This window comes from Eptesicus fuscus, chromosome 11 (assembly GCF_027574615.1).
Source record: "Eptesicus fuscus isolate TK198812 chromosome 11, DD_ASM_mEF_20220401, whole genome shotgun sequence".
In the NCBI taxonomy this organism is placed as follows: domain Eukaryota; kingdom Metazoa; phylum Chordata; class Mammalia; order Chiroptera; family Vespertilionidae; genus Eptesicus; species Eptesicus fuscus.
In genome coordinates, this window is record NC_072483.1 from 85732387 (window position 1) to 85751620 (window position 19234).

The 19234-nt window shown below is 38.8% G+C and overlaps 1 protein-coding gene across 1 annotated transcript; it reads left to right on the forward strand.

The window, feature by feature from the left end:
- Positions 1-91: 91 nt before the first annotated feature.
- TYW5 (tRNA-yW synthesizing protein 5) lies at positions 92-17059 on the forward strand. Its single transcript, XM_054723539.1, has 8 exons — positions 92-256; positions 1387-1541; positions 5023-5092; positions 6851-6895; positions 7669-7806; positions 11415-11502; positions 11903-12019; positions 16111-17059. The coding sequence occupies exons 1-8, from the start codon at positions 179-181 to the stop codon at positions 16365-16367; spliced, it is 948 nt and encodes a 315-aa protein (XP_054579514.1). The 5' UTR covers positions 92-178; the 3' UTR covers positions 16368-17059.
- Positions 17060-19234: the final 2175 nt, after the last annotated feature.

The following is a 19234-nucleotide window of genomic DNA, read 5'->3' on the forward strand; positions in this document are numbered from 1 at the left end:
CCCCCTCCAGCACACAACCCACAGGGGCCGGCGCCCCGCCGGAAACCCGCCGCTCTCGCGAGTTCAGCGGCCTCGCGGGCCTTTTCTCGCGGGGTCGAGTTTCCGGCCGGGTCGGTTGTGGAAGAACGTGTTGTGGGCCTAGTTCCCGAGACTCGGAAGAGGACGGGCGGGAGCGGTCATGGCCGGGCAGCGCCTCCCGGTGCCCCGGCTCGAGGGTGTTTCGCAGGAGCACTTCCTGCAGCACCTCTACCCACAGGTGAGGCCCTCGCGCTGGCTCCCAACCTGTTCCTCGCGACCGAGGGAGTGGGGCGAAGGCGGCGGGCGTCATAAAGGGCTGGTCGGCCCCGCGGCCCAGGAAGGGGGCGCATGGGGATGTCAGCCGGCTCATCCATTCAGGAGAGAACAGCTCCACGTTTCCTGGGAGCAGCGGGGAGAGCTGAGTGCGAGAAACGTTTGGCCTAAGGAAAGCTGCCCTCGCTGCGGAGAGCCGCCTCGTGGGAGCCCCGTTCGGAAGCCTTCCGCCGTTGCCTTGGCAACGAAGGGAGCGTTCTCTACCACCACCACCGCGCCCGCCTGTCTATCTTCCTTTGGGTTCCTTACATTTTAGAGGTTTCGAGGCTCCCCTGTTGGCGTGATCGGCGCCTGTCAGTCCACCTGGGTTACTGGATTTCAAGGAGCCAAAGGGAATCAATGGGAATTCCCTCAGGAAGCTTCCGCTGGTCTTGGTCTTGGATTCTGACTAATCCGGGTTCTAGTTCAAACATTGGAATCTCTTATGTGTGTAATTCGAACCTTCGTTCTTTCAAAGAAAACCCAGAGAAAAAAATAATGGCTTTGTTCTCAGGAAAACATAACTCAAATTTTTAGAGATGGAGGAGCATGATAGCAGCAACTTACCCTGACTAGTTCAGAGAATCATTATCTTGTTCTCTAGACACAATTAGTGAGAATGAGAGCAAATGGTGAACCAGAGTAGATGGTATATGGCAGTTGTTCGAACTTTTCCATAAGTTTGAAAGGGTATCAAAATAAAAAGTTACAAACATACTTGACTATAAATACCCATTTTAATCATTTAGTCATAAGTAACACCCCTGAAAACGCTTTAGATAATGCTTAGATTATCTAGATTTTTTTATCTCTTAGCTATTCATGATGTCACTGTTTTGTTTGGTTTTGTTCTAATGTTAAAATTTTGTTCTAAGTATATTGGATGGGTCCTTTTCCTATTTTAGTTACAGCATGAATTGTCAAAAGGTTTGAGTTTGAGCATCTTGGGATAAAGAATCATTTCTTTTTATCCCTCTATTGTCAAATACAGCTCCTGATATATTGTTGGGGTTTTTTGTTTTGTTTTGTTTTATTTTGTACTTTTCCCCTTTGTAGAGAAAACCTGTAGTGTTGGAAGGAATTGATTTGGGGACATGCACAAGCAAATGGACGGTGGATTACCTAAGTCAAATTGGAGGGGAGAAAGAAGTGAAGATTCATGTTGCCGCAGTTGCCCAGATGGACTTCATTAGTAAGAACTTTGTATATAGGTATTTTCTTCTCAGGTTTACTCTCGGGATACAAATAACTTGTTTTAAACCTTTAAAATATTTATACAAAATCCACATGGCACATCATCTTTTGGCTAGCTTGATATAATCATGGAATAGCTTACTAATTTTTAAAGAATGGCTTTTAAAAGACAAGAATTCTGAGTTTACATAATTATACAAAGACATTTCCAAACACCATTTTTTACACAGGGTGTATACCTGATGCCTTCCGGAACCACGGAAGGAACAGAGAATTGCCATAACTAGAGAGGTTACATCTGAATGCTTCATTAATTAATTGACCCTACCACATTAGTAATTATTATCTAGAGTAATAAATTCTAAAGTTGCCTATCATGATCTATTTTTATTTTTAATGCCCTAGTTTTGGAAATTTTTCTAAATCAGATTGTTTTTGATAAGTATAAAGCCATTGTTTTTCTGCCCTCTCCAGAAATGTAGGGCAAGTAGTTGCTATGTTTGATATAAACTTTCATCAATTCAGGTAACTTTAAAAAAAATCATACTTAATTTTCTCTTTTTAAAAAATAACCTTAATACTTTTTTTTCCCTTATGGCTGTAATTTTATGTTTTACGATCTCTTAAAAGCAAATAGTTAAAAGCTGCTGGATTTCTAAATTTGAAAGCTTTAAATACTGTGATCTCATAGTTTTAATTTACTATTTAATCCCATGAGTTTTGTTAAAAATGTTACATTAAAAAACAAACAACTTTCACATTCTGAGCATGTGCAGTTCCCAACTAATTCAGTCTATTAAAAACATGTGTAGTTCACAATAGCCTGACTTTTAAAGGGAGTTAGCTGTTTCTTCCAGAGTAGAGATGAGTTAAACAGTTTCTAATGTCCAAGGCCATTCTTTTCTCAGTTTTCCAAACTCAGATAACAGCTTGCCAAAGCATTTCTCAGTTTTTTATCCTTTGAATACTCACCATTATAGTGTTGGTTTTTAATAGACCATGAATTGAATTTAATTGCCATGAGTTTTCCCAAGTCTAAGAACTTTCATTAAATCAAGAAAGTGGGAGAAAGTGCTGGAATGATAAGCGTTTTTCAGCCTGCAGTTAATGATGTTTATTTTCCAGAGAGTCCAATGCCATAGCAAGTGGTTATTGAAACTTCTTCTTGAATTGCCTTGATGTTTTGTCATGTCCTATAAACTTTTCAAAACTTGTTTTTGAAGCACATACATTATGTAATAGTTCTTATCCCAGCTTCCTCCAAACCTTTCACTAGAGCTACTAAAAAGCTACAAGAATATTTTCTTAGTGCAAGAAAAAAATAGATTATTTTTGGCAGTTATGGGAGTAGGAAAGAAGGAAGGCATCTAAGCCACAGACTAGAAAGTAAGAAATTCTCATCCATTTATCAGTATTTTCACTTCAATTTAATAATAATGAGCTAACGGAGGTTTAATGTTAAGTAACTTACCCAAGATCATATAGGTTGAAATGATGGAACCATGACTTACACCCAGACTTGCTTGCCTCCACAGAGCCCTGCTTCTACCCCCTCTTTGATACTACCTCCCTTCCTAGTCTCTATGTTAGTCCAGACACATGGAACTTGAGTAGCAGGTGTTTTGTTTTTTTGAAACGTGCATGAGGTAGATAAGATCTCAAGGCCAAGGCACTTGCCAGTTCATACACTTCATATCCCCTCTCTCAGCTTTGCTTCTGCAGAACCTGTGACGGGTACCAGTGCCTAAGGGAGAAAGTGGCTGGGGCACCCCTGCTCTACTGTGGCCTGAACCACTCTATCTGCCCTGGCCTTGTAAAGGTCTGGAAACATTTCTGGGTTCTCCTTAGTAAAAACCTAAGCCTAGGCAACTGCACCAGTTACAGAGGTGGCTCTGGGCCAGAGAGGCTCCCCCATTCCTCCCGACTCTTCAAAGAAGCTTTGGTAGGAATGAAGGGTATATGGTGAGGTGAGCGATGGAAAAACTGAATGGAGGATGATAAGTAAATTTGTTTATAACGTGAGGCAGACACTATAGTGGAAGATTGGTCTGGGTAGATGGCAGACTCCTTTGCCTCACAGTGCTCACTCTACAGGACCAGCAGTGTCCTCGAGTTCACTTGACATTCATGCTCACGGGATCCACGAGTCCATAATCTGGCATCAGATTCACTTGGATTTTCAGAAAAAAAGCATTCTAGCAGGATAGTATCAGTAGGAGTCCTTATGCCAATCCGGGAGCCATTTTTTGGCTCACCAAATATAACAGCTTTGTTGTAAGGGAACAAGACTATAGAGGTGAGCCCTAGTTTAGACACCAGTATCACAAACAACTCATGAACTTATGTAGGTTTCTCTAAGGACATACTCGGTTGCAAGAGTTACACTGCACATAAGGATGCCAAATCCCCTGCTTCCTACCAATATTTGTAGTCCACCACCAGCTCTCTAGCCAGGCATAGTTCACCAATAAACAGTATTACCTGATGTCACAGTTGACATTCCGCATTTATCTTAACCAGTATGTTAAGGAAAACATTCCTAATGTTTGTAGGAAAACATTGCTAGGAGAAAGTAGGCCCAACCCTTTCTCCCCATCTTGCCAGTACAGATTTCAGGGGGAAGTAAAAGTGAAAAGATTATAACTTTTAATCAGGTTTGGAGGCTGGAGTTCATTGCTGGAGGAGGAGAGGGGCTTTTGACCTGGATGCTTTTGAGGACTTGATTGTCTTAATGCTACTGATAAGGGATCATCTTTCTGTAGGGGCAGTACTTTTGATTCTTGAAGGGATAGGATGGGACCTAGAGAAAAAATAACTCAAGGCTCAAGAATGTGAGGTCAAGGAAACACACTGCTTTTACAATGTTCAGCCTTTTCAACCAGGTGGACAAAGCCAAGCATTTGGGTAGAAATATTGAAGAATAAAACATTGTCACTTCACTGGAATTCTTGAGATATTCCCCAGAAGCTTAAAATGACAGAGCGTGGTTCAGGAGGATGAGAGTAGTGTTACAAGCTTCTGTGTTCTGTGCAGACGCCAAAAGGCGGGAAGACCAGGAGGGGGGAGAGGGAGGAGGGGGGACCCTTGACCTTCATCAACCCTTTGCTTAGTCTCTTCCAAAGGAGCCGTATTCGTAGTTGCCCATCATCACAAGAGGTTGAAAGTGTGTATTTCCAAAGGTACCAAACACCATAGGAACATTTTTCTAACAGAAACTTGGAATAGGAGGATATTCTCATATGAGAAGGATCCATCTGTACCATAGATTTAAAAATCTTTAATTTTTGAAATAGGAATATCAGACAACCTAGGTCAAATAAGCACAGTGCTAAATGAATTTTGAAAATTTAGAATTCCACATAATAGGTCATAATAAAAATTATGAATATTGTAAAACAGGTCATATCCAACTACAACAAATCCCTATAATGTATAATGATTAGAGTATTATTAATTAATTTATTGTTAAGTCCAAGGATTCTTTTGTGTTTATTTCAGAACTTTACCTTTTGACAAGTTGGTTCAGAGGGCAGCTGAAGAAAAGCATAAAGAATTCTTTATTTCAGAGGTAATTGGTTCTAACATTTTCTTTAGAAAACATTAATGTCTATATACTAAGTGGATTTTCTTATAAGAGAATATTTTATATACAAGAGCTGTATCATTCTCTAATAGCCTCTCACAACTTGGTTGTATATGCCATAGATATTAGTTCTACTATTTATTAGGTCGCAAACCTTGGCCAAATTATTTTTCTGTGCCTCAGTGTACTCAGCTATAAAATATGAATCATAACAGTACAATCCACCAAATCTAATCCGTAGAGTAATTATTAGCACAGTGCTGACTAGAAACTGCTCACTAAATGTTAGCTATTAGTATTACTTCCATTGAAAATGCTTGGTTTGATATACCAAGTTCAAATGCTAATGGAGAACTATTTCTTTATTATTAGTTACTGTCTGTGTGATTTTTTTAAAATTTAACATTTATTCAGAAAAGTCTACTTATTTACACTATAATCCACCTTTAATTCAGTTTAAATATCATGGAATTCCCGAGCCAGACTGCCTGTTGGAGGAGTCCTTGTCGGGTAGCAGCGTCTCGGCGTTTACCCTTGTGCTCAGTCATTAGTTGGGGGAACTGCAAGAAGAGCAGGACGTTGGTTCAGAAAGTGAGGTGGACCTGAAGGAGCCAACAGCTGGCAGCTGTGTCACACTCTTTCTTGAAGGGGGGTCTGAGAAGTGTGTCTCTGTATCTGCCACATGAATTTATTTAAATTCTGAAATACTAGAACTGGTAGAAAACTCTTAGAATTTTGAAGAACATATTTTGAAACCTGTCTAGCCACTAATAAATTCATAGAATTTACTTGATATGGTACTATCTAAAAATATAAAAACAATGAATTTGAAAGTTTAAATTTCTGATCAATAATAATTAAAGCGTAATATGCTAATTAGGCCAGACGTCCTTCTGGACGAAGCTGGGGCTGCGAGGGCCGAGCCCCTTGAACGAATTTTGTGCATCGGGCCTCTGGTACATTTATAAAAGTAAATAAAGTTTAATGAAGTAAATGAAGTTTGTGTTATTAACAGTCAATGTGGATATAAAAACGGCAGAATGCCCCTGTGCTTGACCCAGTATATCTCAGTTATCTAATTCTCATAGGAAATGTAGGCAACAGAAATGTTTTCTAATTCAAACAATTCCTTATTATAGCTACTCGGTGCAGTATAATTGGTGACTTTGTATTGTATCAAATTTACTGCTATAAAGTGACATTTCTAATTCACATACATGAGCTGACTCTTAAGAATTTGGCTTGAGAATTTATATAATCAGGGATAGGCTTAGCTTGATAAAATACAATTCAAAATTTAAAAAAATTATTAAAAGTATATTTTACTTATCCCCTATTGTACATTTGTATTATATTAAAGAACTTTTTTGTTGGCACTCAGCAATACCTTGAGATCATGTGTGTTGTCCAAATGGGAATTCTTTTAAGTCGTAAGACATTGTTGAGTCTAAATAATTTGGAGTATAAAGTCTAAATTGAACAATGTGGCTTTAGATGTGGTATGTGTATATTGCTTTTAGAATTTCTTTTACTTATATTTTGTGGATTCAATCATTATTACAAGCAGCATGTAAAGATTTTTCTTCATATGGCCACCAGAGAGCATTAGTAGAAAGGGTAAGAAAATGTAACTTTATGGAAAATGACTTCACTGGGTTAGATTTTAATACCTTTTTCCTTTCATCTTTACTTTCTAATATTTCTAAGTGAGTATTGATGTTATTTTTCTTTGGGATGTTTAAGGATGAAAAGTACTACTTACGGTCACTTGGGGAAGACCCTAGAAAGGTAAGAATTCTGAATGTGAAACAATTGATTCAAGCTTAAATGGATGTATATATAAAAACTGGCACTATAATTTTTATACTTGCTGCCTGTCATATGATCTGTTTTATCCTTTTCATTCTTAATGATTTGAATAAGTATGATTATTAAAAGTTGATAATTTAGTTTTTAAAGTAGGACCATAGAATCTTAGTGTTTAAAGTCATCTACTGGTAATCTGTACACAATTAAGAAATTCTTTCTACTGTATATTTTACAGATTGCAATTCACCTAATAAAATATAATCTTAAATAATTATAAAAATTCTGAATAACTCATTAAATCAGCTTTGACATGCATTCAGAGTGTAATTTATATGGCTGTAGTGCTAAAGGGTATCCCTAAAATGATTAAGTAAGATTACATTAGTTCTTTACCTTCGTTCTCCTTCCTCAGTTAGACCACAGGTTTACATAGTTGATAACATTCAAGTTGATGACTCCTAACGTTAAAATACTTAATATTAGATACAACTGTATGAATATTGCTTAAAGTAGGAAGAGCCTATCTATAAATGAAGCATATTAAGCTAAATAGTGTTAAATCTGCAGTCTTGTTTACACAGTGTGTATTACTTAATTGGTGGCTATGGTCATGTCCTAGTATTTTAAAGCAGTGAGCAGAGTTTCACTCCATTTCTCTTTTATATCATGGGTTCTGATGGCAGTCTTAGATAAAATAAGCATTGTGCCAATGTTGTTTTATTAAAATTCTTACTGTGTGCCTCTCAATGCAGGATGTTGCAGATATCAGAAAGCAGTTTCCTTTATTGGAAGGAGATATTAAGTTTCCAAAATTCTTCAAAGAGGAGCAGTTCTTTTCCAGTGTTTTTCGAATTAGCTCACCGGGATTACAACTTTGGACCCACTATGATGTATGCTACACAGATAAGAAACCTAAGCTACTATAGATGTTTAGCATTGATAGATTTAACAGTCACAGTTTCAGCTCTGTGGGCTACCCTAAATATCTTTGATATGTAATTTGCTAAACATGAGGTTGAAAACCGGTGCTCTGCAAGGTGGTGGTATGGAAGTGAATTGTTAGCTAACACCAAAGCCTAGTTTATCACATTTGCCTTCTCAGTGGTCTTGTTCTTGATTCACCAACTATATATATAAAAGGCTAAGTGACCAGTTGACTGGCCGGTGGCTATGATGCGCACTGACCACTGGGGGGCAGACACTCAACGCAGGAGCCGCCAAGCGACAGCAACTTTGCAGAGTGCCCTCGCACTCCGGGACTCCTTGGGGGATGTCGGACTGCTGGTTTTGGCACGATCCCTGCAGGCCAGGCCGAGGGACCCCACTTGCTGGAGGGACTCCACTCACTCTTTAGACGCCCTTCGAGCCCTGGCACTGCCCCAGGTGCAGCCAACCAGGGAGGGACCGTGGGAGGTTGGCTCCAGGGCGTGTCCGGCCCGTCTCTCCCAGTCCCTCCCCGCCAGTCACCTTCTAATTAATTTCCTTTCAATGTGCACGAATCCGTGCACCAGGCCTCTAGTCATATATAAAGTTTTATTAGGTGTTTTTGTTTTGTTAACACGTGAGAAATGGCCACCAGCTGAGGAGGAAGATGGTGGAAGTAGAAAAAGTGATAAGGTTGTGGTATGAGTAAGAAGCTTGTGGACAGCCATTTTCAATTATCAGAAGGTCTTAGGTATATATCCCCTGAGAATGTCAGGTATCTGTTTGTTGAGTAGCAAGATGTGTAGATTATTGATCTTAATAATTTATTCTATGGTATTATAATTTTATTTGCTTAATGGATAGAAATGTTTTACAAACTTTAAAAATCTGGTATTGTGTATAGTTTGCTGTTGGGTGGAGAAATTGAAGAAGCTAAAGCAATACCTAATATGTTTATAAAGATAAAGGAATTCTTTTTTAAAAAAGTTCTGAGTACCAACTATATTAATTTTTATAAGCATGTTTTGTAATTCAGCTAACGATCTCTTGAGAGGATTTTAACATAGTAACTTTATAATTGAGACAGGCAAAATCCTAGCATATTGTTTTTTAAAGGTTATGATGTGATGAGAAAATGATGTGATAACTCAAATACATTTTAACTGAATTCTCGGATTATATTTTTATTTTTAAGTAGTATCCTTTTTATATCGAGTTATGGAATATCATAAAGCTTTCCTTAAAAATAAGTCAAAGGATAGTAGTAGTATACAGGGTGTCCCCCCAAAAAAATTATACACACTTTGAATGGTTATAAAGTCAGTGTTTATTAACATACAGATTATTTTCAAAATTGAGCTACCAACTGGTATACAGACTTTGAATGATTATAAAGTCACTGTTTATTAACATACAGTTCATTTTCAAAATTATCAGCTGTTAAAGTGTGCATACAATTTTTGGGACACCCTTCGGTTATTATATAGTCAAGGTTTATATACGGGTTAATGGTAAAAGGAAAAATGCTTAGGTAGAAATGATCTATCTACATTATAAAAGGCCAGGGACCATCACAACCTAAACAACCAGATGGACGACCAGTCACCAGGAAGTGCATGGAGCACCTCTAGGTCCCTCCCCCGCAGCCCACAGGCTCCTATCAAAGCAAGGCTGGTGGCTGGCGGGCAGGCAGGCCAGCAGGTGGGTGAGTGGGGCAAGGCGGGCATAGCAAGCTCATTAGCCTCTGTCCCAGGGCCGGGCTAGAGGCCTAACTACCTGCTGCTGCTGCAGTGGCTGCAGATCAGGCCTGGAGATAGGTCCAGAGATGCTGACTGTCATAGAAACCAACCAGTCAGAACCTAATCTGGGTGAACTGCAAAGGCAGAACCTAAGGTGGGGGCTGAGGAGGGGTTTTAAGGGCAACAGCTGTTTGGTGTAAGGTGTAAGAAAACAGTTCAATTTTTTAATAACCGGTTTGGCACTATAGTGCATATGGCTGGCTATCGGTCCAGATATAAGGATTATGTATTTTTGTCTGCCAAGAGCATCTTCTCCTGCTGAAAAAGGCTCCTTCCCCCCTCCCCCCGCATTTAAGCAATCCTATTCTATATATTCTATACTAATAAAAGGGTAATATGCTACCTGGACTGGGTCAACCGGCCATCTTCTGGACATCTGACTTCCTTCCGGACAAAGCCATGGTGGTGGGGGCCGAGGCAGAGGCAGTTAGGGGTGATCAGGCCGGCAGGAGAGGGCAGTTGGGGGTGAGATCAGGTCGGCAAGGGGTTAGGGGCAATCAGGCTGGCAGGGCAGGGCAGTTGGGGGTGATCAGTATGGCAGGGGAGAGCAATTAGGGGAGATCAGGCCAGCAGGGGAGAACAGTTGAGGGCCATTAGGCTGGCAGGGGAGAGCAGTTGAGGGCAATGAGACCAGCAGGGGAGCTAGTTAGGGGTAATCAAGCAGGCAGAGGTGGTTAGGGACAATCAGGCAGGCAGGCAGAGGCAGTTAGGGGTGATCAGGCAGGCAGGCAGAGGGGTTGGGGTGATCAGGCAGGCAGGCAGAGGGTTTAGCGGCTATCAGGCAGGCAGGCAGAGTGGTTAGGTGCAATCAGGCAGGCAGGAAGGTGAGCGGTTAGGATCCAGCGGTCCCAGGTTGTGAGAGGGATAGCCAAACGGCCCCAATCACCAGCCAGGCTGAGGAACCCCACCCGTGCACAAATTTGTGCACCGGGCCTCTAGTATGTAAATAATAATGAATACATCGTGTTTGTATTTATTTTAATTCCTTAGTTGAAAATTATGTAGCTCTGGCTTTTAACATTTTTCACAATCTCTACCAACAAAATGCACCCTTGCATACACAGGAAGAGTCATGATTACTCCAGTAATAAGTATGTCAAGAAAATTTGCAAGGTTATAGTCCTATAGAAATAATTTAAAATTAAGATGCCTATAAACCAGCAGTTGCCAACCTTTCGGACCTCACGGACCACCGGTTGGTGACTGCTGCTCCAAAGGTTTCCTTAAACCAGCGATTGCCAACCTTTCAGACCTCATGGACCACCAGTGGTCCGCGGACCTCCGGTTGGCGACTGCTGCTATAAACAAATTATGGCCACATATTAAGTTATTGAAAGAGCAGTGGTTGCCGCAGTACCTTGTTTTTTCCAACACCTGATATTTCTAAGTGCTTTTATTGGTTGTTGAATACTGGCCTTCAGCATTCCTGGACAGATAAGTAATAAAACCAACGAGGGAGCCTCAGCTAGGTGTAACTGCCCTCGCTGCCGTATGGTGAGGAAGGGCACATAACTTGGACTTCACATTTCCTAACGGCTTGCCAGTCCTTCCATTTTAGGGCAGTGCTACAGAAATACCTTTAATACTGTAAATGAACAGTGGTGTTTAATACAAATGTTTCATTGTTACATTAGAACATTACTCTTAAGATTTTACATAATGTGAGCCAAATCTTATTGAAGGATAGGATTTATAGTTCACTGTTTGGAATACCATTGGTTTTGTTGATGTGAATTTTAGATACCGTTTATTCATAAGTTCTTATTGCTTTCCAGGTAATGGATAATTTCTTAATACAAGTGACAGGAAAAAAGCGTGTTGTACTGTTCAGTCCTCGAGATGCCCAGTATTTATATTTATCAGGTATTTTCTTTTTTATAAAGTTTTTAGTTTTTAAAGATTGGTTTATTCAATACTTTTTTTGAGAAATCTCTGTGTTCTCATAGGAAAACATTTTAGGGCTTCTTCCTGATTAAAATGTATTGTACTCCATTGTGTATGTGTATACATGTAACGATAGGCTATATGAAGAATGAGATTTGTACATTTTCTTAATTGTATTACATGAATGGCAGTGGTCATACATAAGGGATGAGTCACTGGAAAATGTATTAGGTTTCAGGAGAATAGTAATTGTTTTCACAGTATGGGTATAGAAAGTCATTATACAGAAAAGAATAATTTTCAAATTTATATTTGTAATTACTTTTACAAAAAGGCTAACTTTGCTCAACTTGTATTATCCTTTTTTGGAACATTTCAGGTACTAAATCAGAAGTACTGAATATAGATGACCCAGACTTAGCTAAATACCCACTGTTTTCCAAGGCTAGAAGGTATGAATGTTCCCTTCATGCTGGAGATGTATTATTCATTCCTGGTAAGATTTCTGGACCTCTGTAATTTACTATTTATAAAATCTGTGCTCTATTGATTACCCATTATATGATTTTTTAGTCCAAAAATATATTTGTTATATGTATGTTGGCCTATACAAGATGATTTTTATACACAATTGTGTGTATGTGTTTTAAAGTATGCTTAGGCAAATTCTTATAAAATTAAATCTTATTTTTTGAAGGCAACCTATAAATATATTATTATACCTTACTAAATGACATCAAGGAAGATGATTTATATCTGGGAAAAGATTCTGTCTGGTTGTTCTTTTTAATCATTTTATTTTTAAAATATTTATGTATTTTAGAACTGTCATTTAAGTATTTACCAAGAAATGAAAATGTATTTCAAAGCCAAAATAGATTAGAGATTTTATTAAATATCAAAATGTTATAATCTTTAACACCTGTGATATCTTGTGTGCATTATTTTCTACAGTTTGAATGTATTACTTTATTTATAAGTAGACATTAGTTGTTGCTGCTAACCAGTGATGTAATTAATGTCTATAATCACTAGAGGCCTGGTGCATGAAATTCATGCACAGTTACGGTCCCTAGGCCTGGCTGGCGAACAGGGCCGGCCAATCGGGGCCTTCCTTCCCCCGGCTGCCGGCTGCCGGCTGGGGCCTTCCTTCGTTCCGCACTGCTCCCCCAGTGGTCAGCGCACGCCATAGTGAGCAGTCAAATTCCCGATCAGTCAAACTCCCAAGGCGACAATTTGCATATTAGCCTTTTATTATATAGGATTATTCTGAAGTAAATACCTGAAATTTAGAAAAATCATAATTAAGATTAAATGGTTGTATTAACAAATTCTCTATATAATTTTCCCATTTCTAAGTTAATATTTTTATAATCATTAATACCTCTCTTTATTGATAGAATTAAGTAAAGTATTACTAAAAATATGCTGATCTCACTTGCAGATAGATTATAAATTCCTTGAAGACAGGGAACCATGTTTTTTTAATCTTTGTATTCCCCAAGGGGCTTGATACAGTGTCCTTCACATAATTGATTGTCTATAAAGTTTGATACATTGACTTCTGATTCTTATATTTACTGAACAACCAGCACAGTAGTCTGTAAGTCTATTGCCATTATTTAATTTTTTATCTTTAGAGCATGATTAAGGGCTGTGTAGTTTTCCCTTATTCTGTGTACAACCTTTTTAAAGAGGGAAATAAAAATAAACATTTGCATATATTTTGAAATAAAGCAAAGCCCCATCTTTGGATTTAAATTAACAGAATGGTTATAATTTTTCCTGTTATATTGAATAAAGAAAAAAGGTTCTGAAAGAAAGAGTGGTTAATATTAAAACCATGTTTAAAAACTAGTTTTGCAAATCAAAACACTTTAAGGTTTTGTTTTTCCTATGAGCATTCGTTGAGTTTGTTTCTAAAATTTAACATCTTAAATATCTTCCTTTCTTCCTTTCATCCTTTCACTAACTGAGACATTTTTTGGATGTGATTAGTTATTTCATCTTTGTTATAGTGTGGTATTGCTTTAATATTCTTGTAGCACCTATATTTTGAAATGTTTACTCAGTTGAAGACAAAGATGTAAACTTTCTAATGAAGTAAAAAAGTAATCAGCTATATATGAAAAAGATCACTAAAATACAGGGGTGGGCAAAAGTAGGTTTACAGTTATAATACAATTTTTATCTATAAAAAGCTAATATGCTAAGTGTCTGACCATCCGACTGGTCGCTATGACACACACTGACCACCAGGGGGCTGATGCTCAATGCAGGAGCTGCCATGACGTGCATTGGCCATTTACAAAGAAATGGCACCATGGACCTGGTGCCTACAAACCAACATTGGGCTTCCCCCAAGTGGGACAAAGGCCCTGCCACCACCCTGGAGCGACAGCCCACCAAATCGCAGCCAACGCTGCCAAGTCCCCATGGCACAAAATGCGGCCCACAGCCCAGCCCAGCCCAGAAACGGTCGCTGTGGGCACCGGGTAATGATGTCACATAGCAACGCCCGGCTTCCTCTCCCTAGCGACTAGCCTCCTTGCAGTTTCTTCAGCCCAGGAACATGACTTATTTTATAGCCAGGTGCAAACATTTTACACTAACCAAATGTCTGTGAAGCATTTTCCCATGCCTCATCTCATCCTCACAGAAGTCCTGGAGTAGGTATATAGCAGACTCAATGGAATCCTATTTTTTCATTAGTTGGAAAACGGAGATTTAGAAAGTTTAGAAACTTGACCTGACTGAAAAGAAGAAATGGTAGACCTTGAAAATGACTTCAGGTTTTCTCACTGCGCAGAATATAGTCAAACACTGCTGCAGTTAAATATTTTACCCTTTGTTCTCCCTGAATAATCTTCTATAATAATAAAAGTATAATATGCCAATTAGACCAGACATCCTTCTGGACAACCTTCCGGACAAAGCTGGGGCTGCGAGGGAAGCCCAGGTCCCAGGTGCCTGCCGGTGGCCGGAGGGAAGCCCGGATCCTGGGTGCCGGAGGGAAGGAAGGCCTACTCTTGCACGAATTTTGTGCATCAGGCTTCTAGACTACAATAATAATCTGCTTTGTGTTGATATTTACTGCTGTGTTGCTGACAATTACCTGAAAGAGAAGTTGGGGTGCTTCACTGGGCTGGAAAAAGTTTAGCTAAATCAGAAAGCAGGTCTAATTAAGCAAGTTTATTCTCTATGTATAAAAGGCTAAGTTGACTTGCGCATGTGCAATACATATAAAGCTCTCGCTGGTGGCAGTTGCACGTGTGTTTTGATCTGTCATTGTTGATTGTGAATTTAGTTGACACTTCTACTATAGAGAAAAGCGGTGAATTTAGTTGACACTTCTATAGAGAAAAGGTGAATAGCTATATTAAAATATTTCTTTTAATTAATTTCCTTTCAATGTGCACAAATTCGTGCACCAGGCCACTAGTAATAAATAACACAAGAATAAACTTTCGCATACTCACAACTGTAAACCTACTTTTGCCCACCTCTGTATTTGCTTTAGTTTTATATACTTACTAGAGGCCCAGTGCACGAATTTGGGCACAGGTGGGGTCCCTTGGCCTGGCTGGCGATTGAGGCTGATTGGGGCCGATCAGGGCCGGCCCACCACGGGGAGGGACTATGGGAGGTTGGCCGGGCGTAGGGACAAAGGGAAGCACACTGACCACCAGGGGGCAGCTCCTGTATTGAATGTCTGCCCCCTGGTGGTCAGTGTGGGTCATAGCAACTGATTGTTCGGTTGACCGGTCATAACGGTCACTTAGGCTTTTATATATATAGATTGTAAAGGAACTAAAAAATACGATTATGATTGCATTAGAAATATAAAACTGGGGAGGCTACAATGAAAGAAAAATTTTTCTTCAGCTTTATGGTTCCATAATGTAATTTCTGAAGAGTTTGGAGTGGGAGTGAATGTCTTTTGGAAACACCTTCCATCTGAATGCTATGATAAAACAGATACCTATGGAAACAAAGATCTCACAGCAGCATCAAGAGCTGCACAAATTTTGGACAGAGCCTTAAAAACACTGGCTGAATTACCAGAGGAATACAGGGACTTCTATGCACGGCGAATGAATGCAAATTTAAGCAAGTTATAAAGCAAATGCAGCTTGAATAGGAAGTCTTTGAGAACAAAGGTATTGTGCTAAGTCAGAAAAGGTCAAATATACTCCTCAAATAATTGAAATGTTCTGTGTACAAAACATACATTTGATGTGGTTGTGGGACTCAGGAAGTGTCAACAAGTAACAAAATACAGCTCCAAATTACAGATCTGTAAAACAAATATAACTTTATTATGTCTTTCAAGTTAAAAAGGAAAAATTGCTATTTGAAAAGATTTTAAATGTAGGTTTGTGCTATTGACACTTTAAATTGGTTGGCAATTCATAAAAGTTACAATGATTCTGTTAAAAGCTGGGAGTGTGCTAACGAAGGGGTCTAGTTACAAGAATTATTTCTTACATTGGTTGTATGCAATTTGTGATATTTCAGTGACATTTTGGTGGTGTATTTTTTTTAACTGTAGGTTTTATTTTTAACTTTTTAAAAATTTTTCTTCAGCTTTATGGTTCCATAATGTAATTTCTGAAGAGTTTGGAGTGGGAGTGAATGTCTTTTGGAAACACCTTCCATCTGAATGCTATGATAAAACAGATACCTATGGAAACAAAGATCTCACAGCAGCATCAAGAGCTGCACAAATTTTGGACAGAGCCTTAAAAACACTGGCTGAATTACCAGAGGAATACAGGGACTTCTATGCACGGCGAATGGTCTTACACATTCAAGACAAAGCCTATAGCAAAAACTTTGAGTAAATAATGAAGTGAATGCAATGAATATAAACTTTTAAATACAGTTCAGCTCAAATATTAGAAAAATATAACAAGAAAAATTAGATTTGTTGTTAAAAGAGTAAAGGTAAATCAATTTCAGATTTGCATATTAAATAAGTTCAAAGGAGTGTTTGTGTGGTTTTTATACAGATTGTTATGGTTCACAGATTGCTGTTCTGGGATCCCTCTTGCTTTCAGATTCAAATAACTAAAATTTTAACTTAAAATGACAAAATGTATTAATACATTGGGCCTCGATATTTTTTGTTGTTGTTAATCCTCACCTGAGGAAATTTACCATTGATTTTTAGAGAAGGGAGGGGGAGAGACAGATAAAAAATACAATTTGAGAGACACATGGATTGGTTGCTTCCTGCATGCTCCCTGACCAGGGCCAGGGATCCAGCCTGCAACCTAGGTACCCTATTTTTCTGTCTATAAGATGCTATTTTTTCTAAAATCGTTAGACTGAAAAACTAGGGGCATCTTATACACGGAAGTCAGCTGAGGAAGGAGCCGCGCAGGTGCGTAGCTGCCCATACCTTGTCAAACAGGCTTCCTCCAATCACAAGCTTATTGTTTAAGGTGACCAGACGTCCCACTTTTGGCGGGACAGTCCCGATTTTTAACAATTTGTCCCGCGTCCCACGGCGTTTTAAAAAAGTCCCGATTTTTGGAAAGAATGCATGACAAGCTAGGGAACGGTGGGAGAACGGGAAGGGAATATACGGTTTTCGGCGGCCATGTGGCTATTTAGCCAGGATATGAGTTTTGTATTATTTTTATTAATTTTATAATGTTAAACTTTAATAATAACAAATAATTGTTGAGAACTGATTATCGAGAACTGCTTATCAAAGTTTGCATTGTTGATCAGTTGTTAGAATTCGACCACCATTGTTTGGACTTAATGAACAATGGCATTTTTGGGGATTGGCAACAACGAAAACATTTTGTAACTATCTCTCAGACGATACACATCGTACTGCGTGCTAGTAAGCTAGTTAAACAAGTGATGTCACTACAAATCAGCTATTCAGATAATTTAGGTAATTTATTTCATAAATACATAAATTTTCTTGAATTTAGCAGACAGTACTCGTATTATTTATATTATAGTGGTGGCAAAAAGTCTAGCGCCGGCCTTGAAAGTGACACGACTTACGTTACGGCAAATTCATGACCTTTTAAACAATGACAGCAATCTACTAAAAAAAAATTCACTCAAATGAGAAATATGCCAAAGAATAAATAATACTATACATAATTTTTTATTTATAATATTTGTAAATTGTACTTACATTGAAATTTAAAAAATATATTACAATACTATTTTTGCGTTCTATGAAAATTTTTGTTGCTCTATATAGACCAAATTTTTAATCAAGAACCCCTACCCCCCACCCCCGGTCAATGGTGTCCCGCTTTACCAATGTTAAAATCTGGTCACCTTATTATTGTACATCAACTGATGCCGTGATTGGAGGTGGAAGTGGAGAATGCACAGATGCAACAGGGACCGGAGCTTTCTGAGCCCATAAAGATGTCAAAAAATAAAAAGATAAATACCAGTAAGCGATTGTCTTACGCAAAATTCAAACTGAATGTAATCAACTATGCAAAAGAGTATGGAAAGAGCTGCAGAGAGAGAATTTGGACCTCCTCCCACTGAGTATATGATCAGACAGTGGAGAATACAGAAACAACTTAAGATCCAAAAAAGGCCTTAAGAGGAAAACCAGCAAAATGTTTAAAATACTGATTTTCTTAAATTTGGGTTGGAAAAGTGAGGGGCATCTTATACATGGAAAAATACAGTATATGCCCTTGATTGGAATCGAACCCAGGATCCTTCGGTCCACAGGCCAATGCTCTATCTACTGAGCCAAACCAGCTAGGGCGGGCTTCAGTATTTGTGGCCCAGTGACTCAGTAGTGTCATTAAGAATCTCTTGGGTTTTTCCTCCTGTTTTCAACTGCAGCACTGGCATCATCCTGAGGCTGGCCACCTTCGTGGGATGATTGCCAATAGCAGTTCAGGCCTTGTGCGACACCTTCATTTACATGCAGTGGAGGAGTCAGGCTGTATTCCAGCAGCCTTTTCTTGGTATAAGAAAGCTTTCCCAAAATTTGCCACCAAATCCTTGGGTCTTACTGATCTAAAATGGCTTGGACCTATCCTGAAATGACCCTTAAGCCAGTCTGCTTTACTGGAGCTGCAAGTAGAATTCTTGTCCTCTGAGGCACATGTGGGCAGAATGGATAATTGTTTAAGTCAGGATTCTGGTAAGAAAAAAGAAGGTGGGCAACCAACAATGTCTACTACATTAATCTTTAGAGATTTTTAAAACAGATGCCTGGATCCCAACTTTAGTCTTGGAATCAGTGTGTTTGGGGTTTGATGCATAGTCAGGATTGAGAACAAGTGTATTAAATGATGATAATTTGGATGAATAGTTTTGTGATTCACCCCAAATATTTAATCTGATCCTGGTTTTTCTTAGCACCCAGTGTAAATCAGGCCTGCCCCTTTTCTCAGTTTTTAAATGTCATAAAATAAATCAGTTTTAATTTAGGCTAAAGTTTCACCTAAATGCTTTTCCCCACTAAATGCTTTTCCATCTGTTCCTTATTTTAAAAAAGAATTTTTAAGAACAAATACATGCGAGATCCCAATGTCCTCATTAGAGACAATGAGCCATTATATGTAGATCTGTGCCATTCTTTGTTTTGGACCTAGTAATTATTTGCACTGTCATTGACAATGTACTTACTGAACACAGATGTGCCCATCTAAAGCAATCTGAGTATATAAATTTGGTGCATTTTAATTATGGAGAAAATAATTTC

Excerpts from the sequence above, each read along its gene's own strand:
- TYW5 (XM_054723539.1), top strand. The coding sequence starts at position 179 with ATGGCCGGGCAGCGCCTCCCGGTGCCCCGGCTCGAGGGTGTTTCGCAG. Across the intron at positions 1,542-5,022 it reads AGTAAGAACTTTGTATATAG|AACTTTACCTTTTGACAAGT; the intron begins GTATTTTCTTCT and ends TGTTTATTTCAG. Across the intron at positions 6,896-7,668 it reads TTGGGGAAGACCCTAGAAAG|GATGTTGCAGATATCAGAAA; the intron begins GTAAGAATTCTG and ends CTCTCAATGCAG.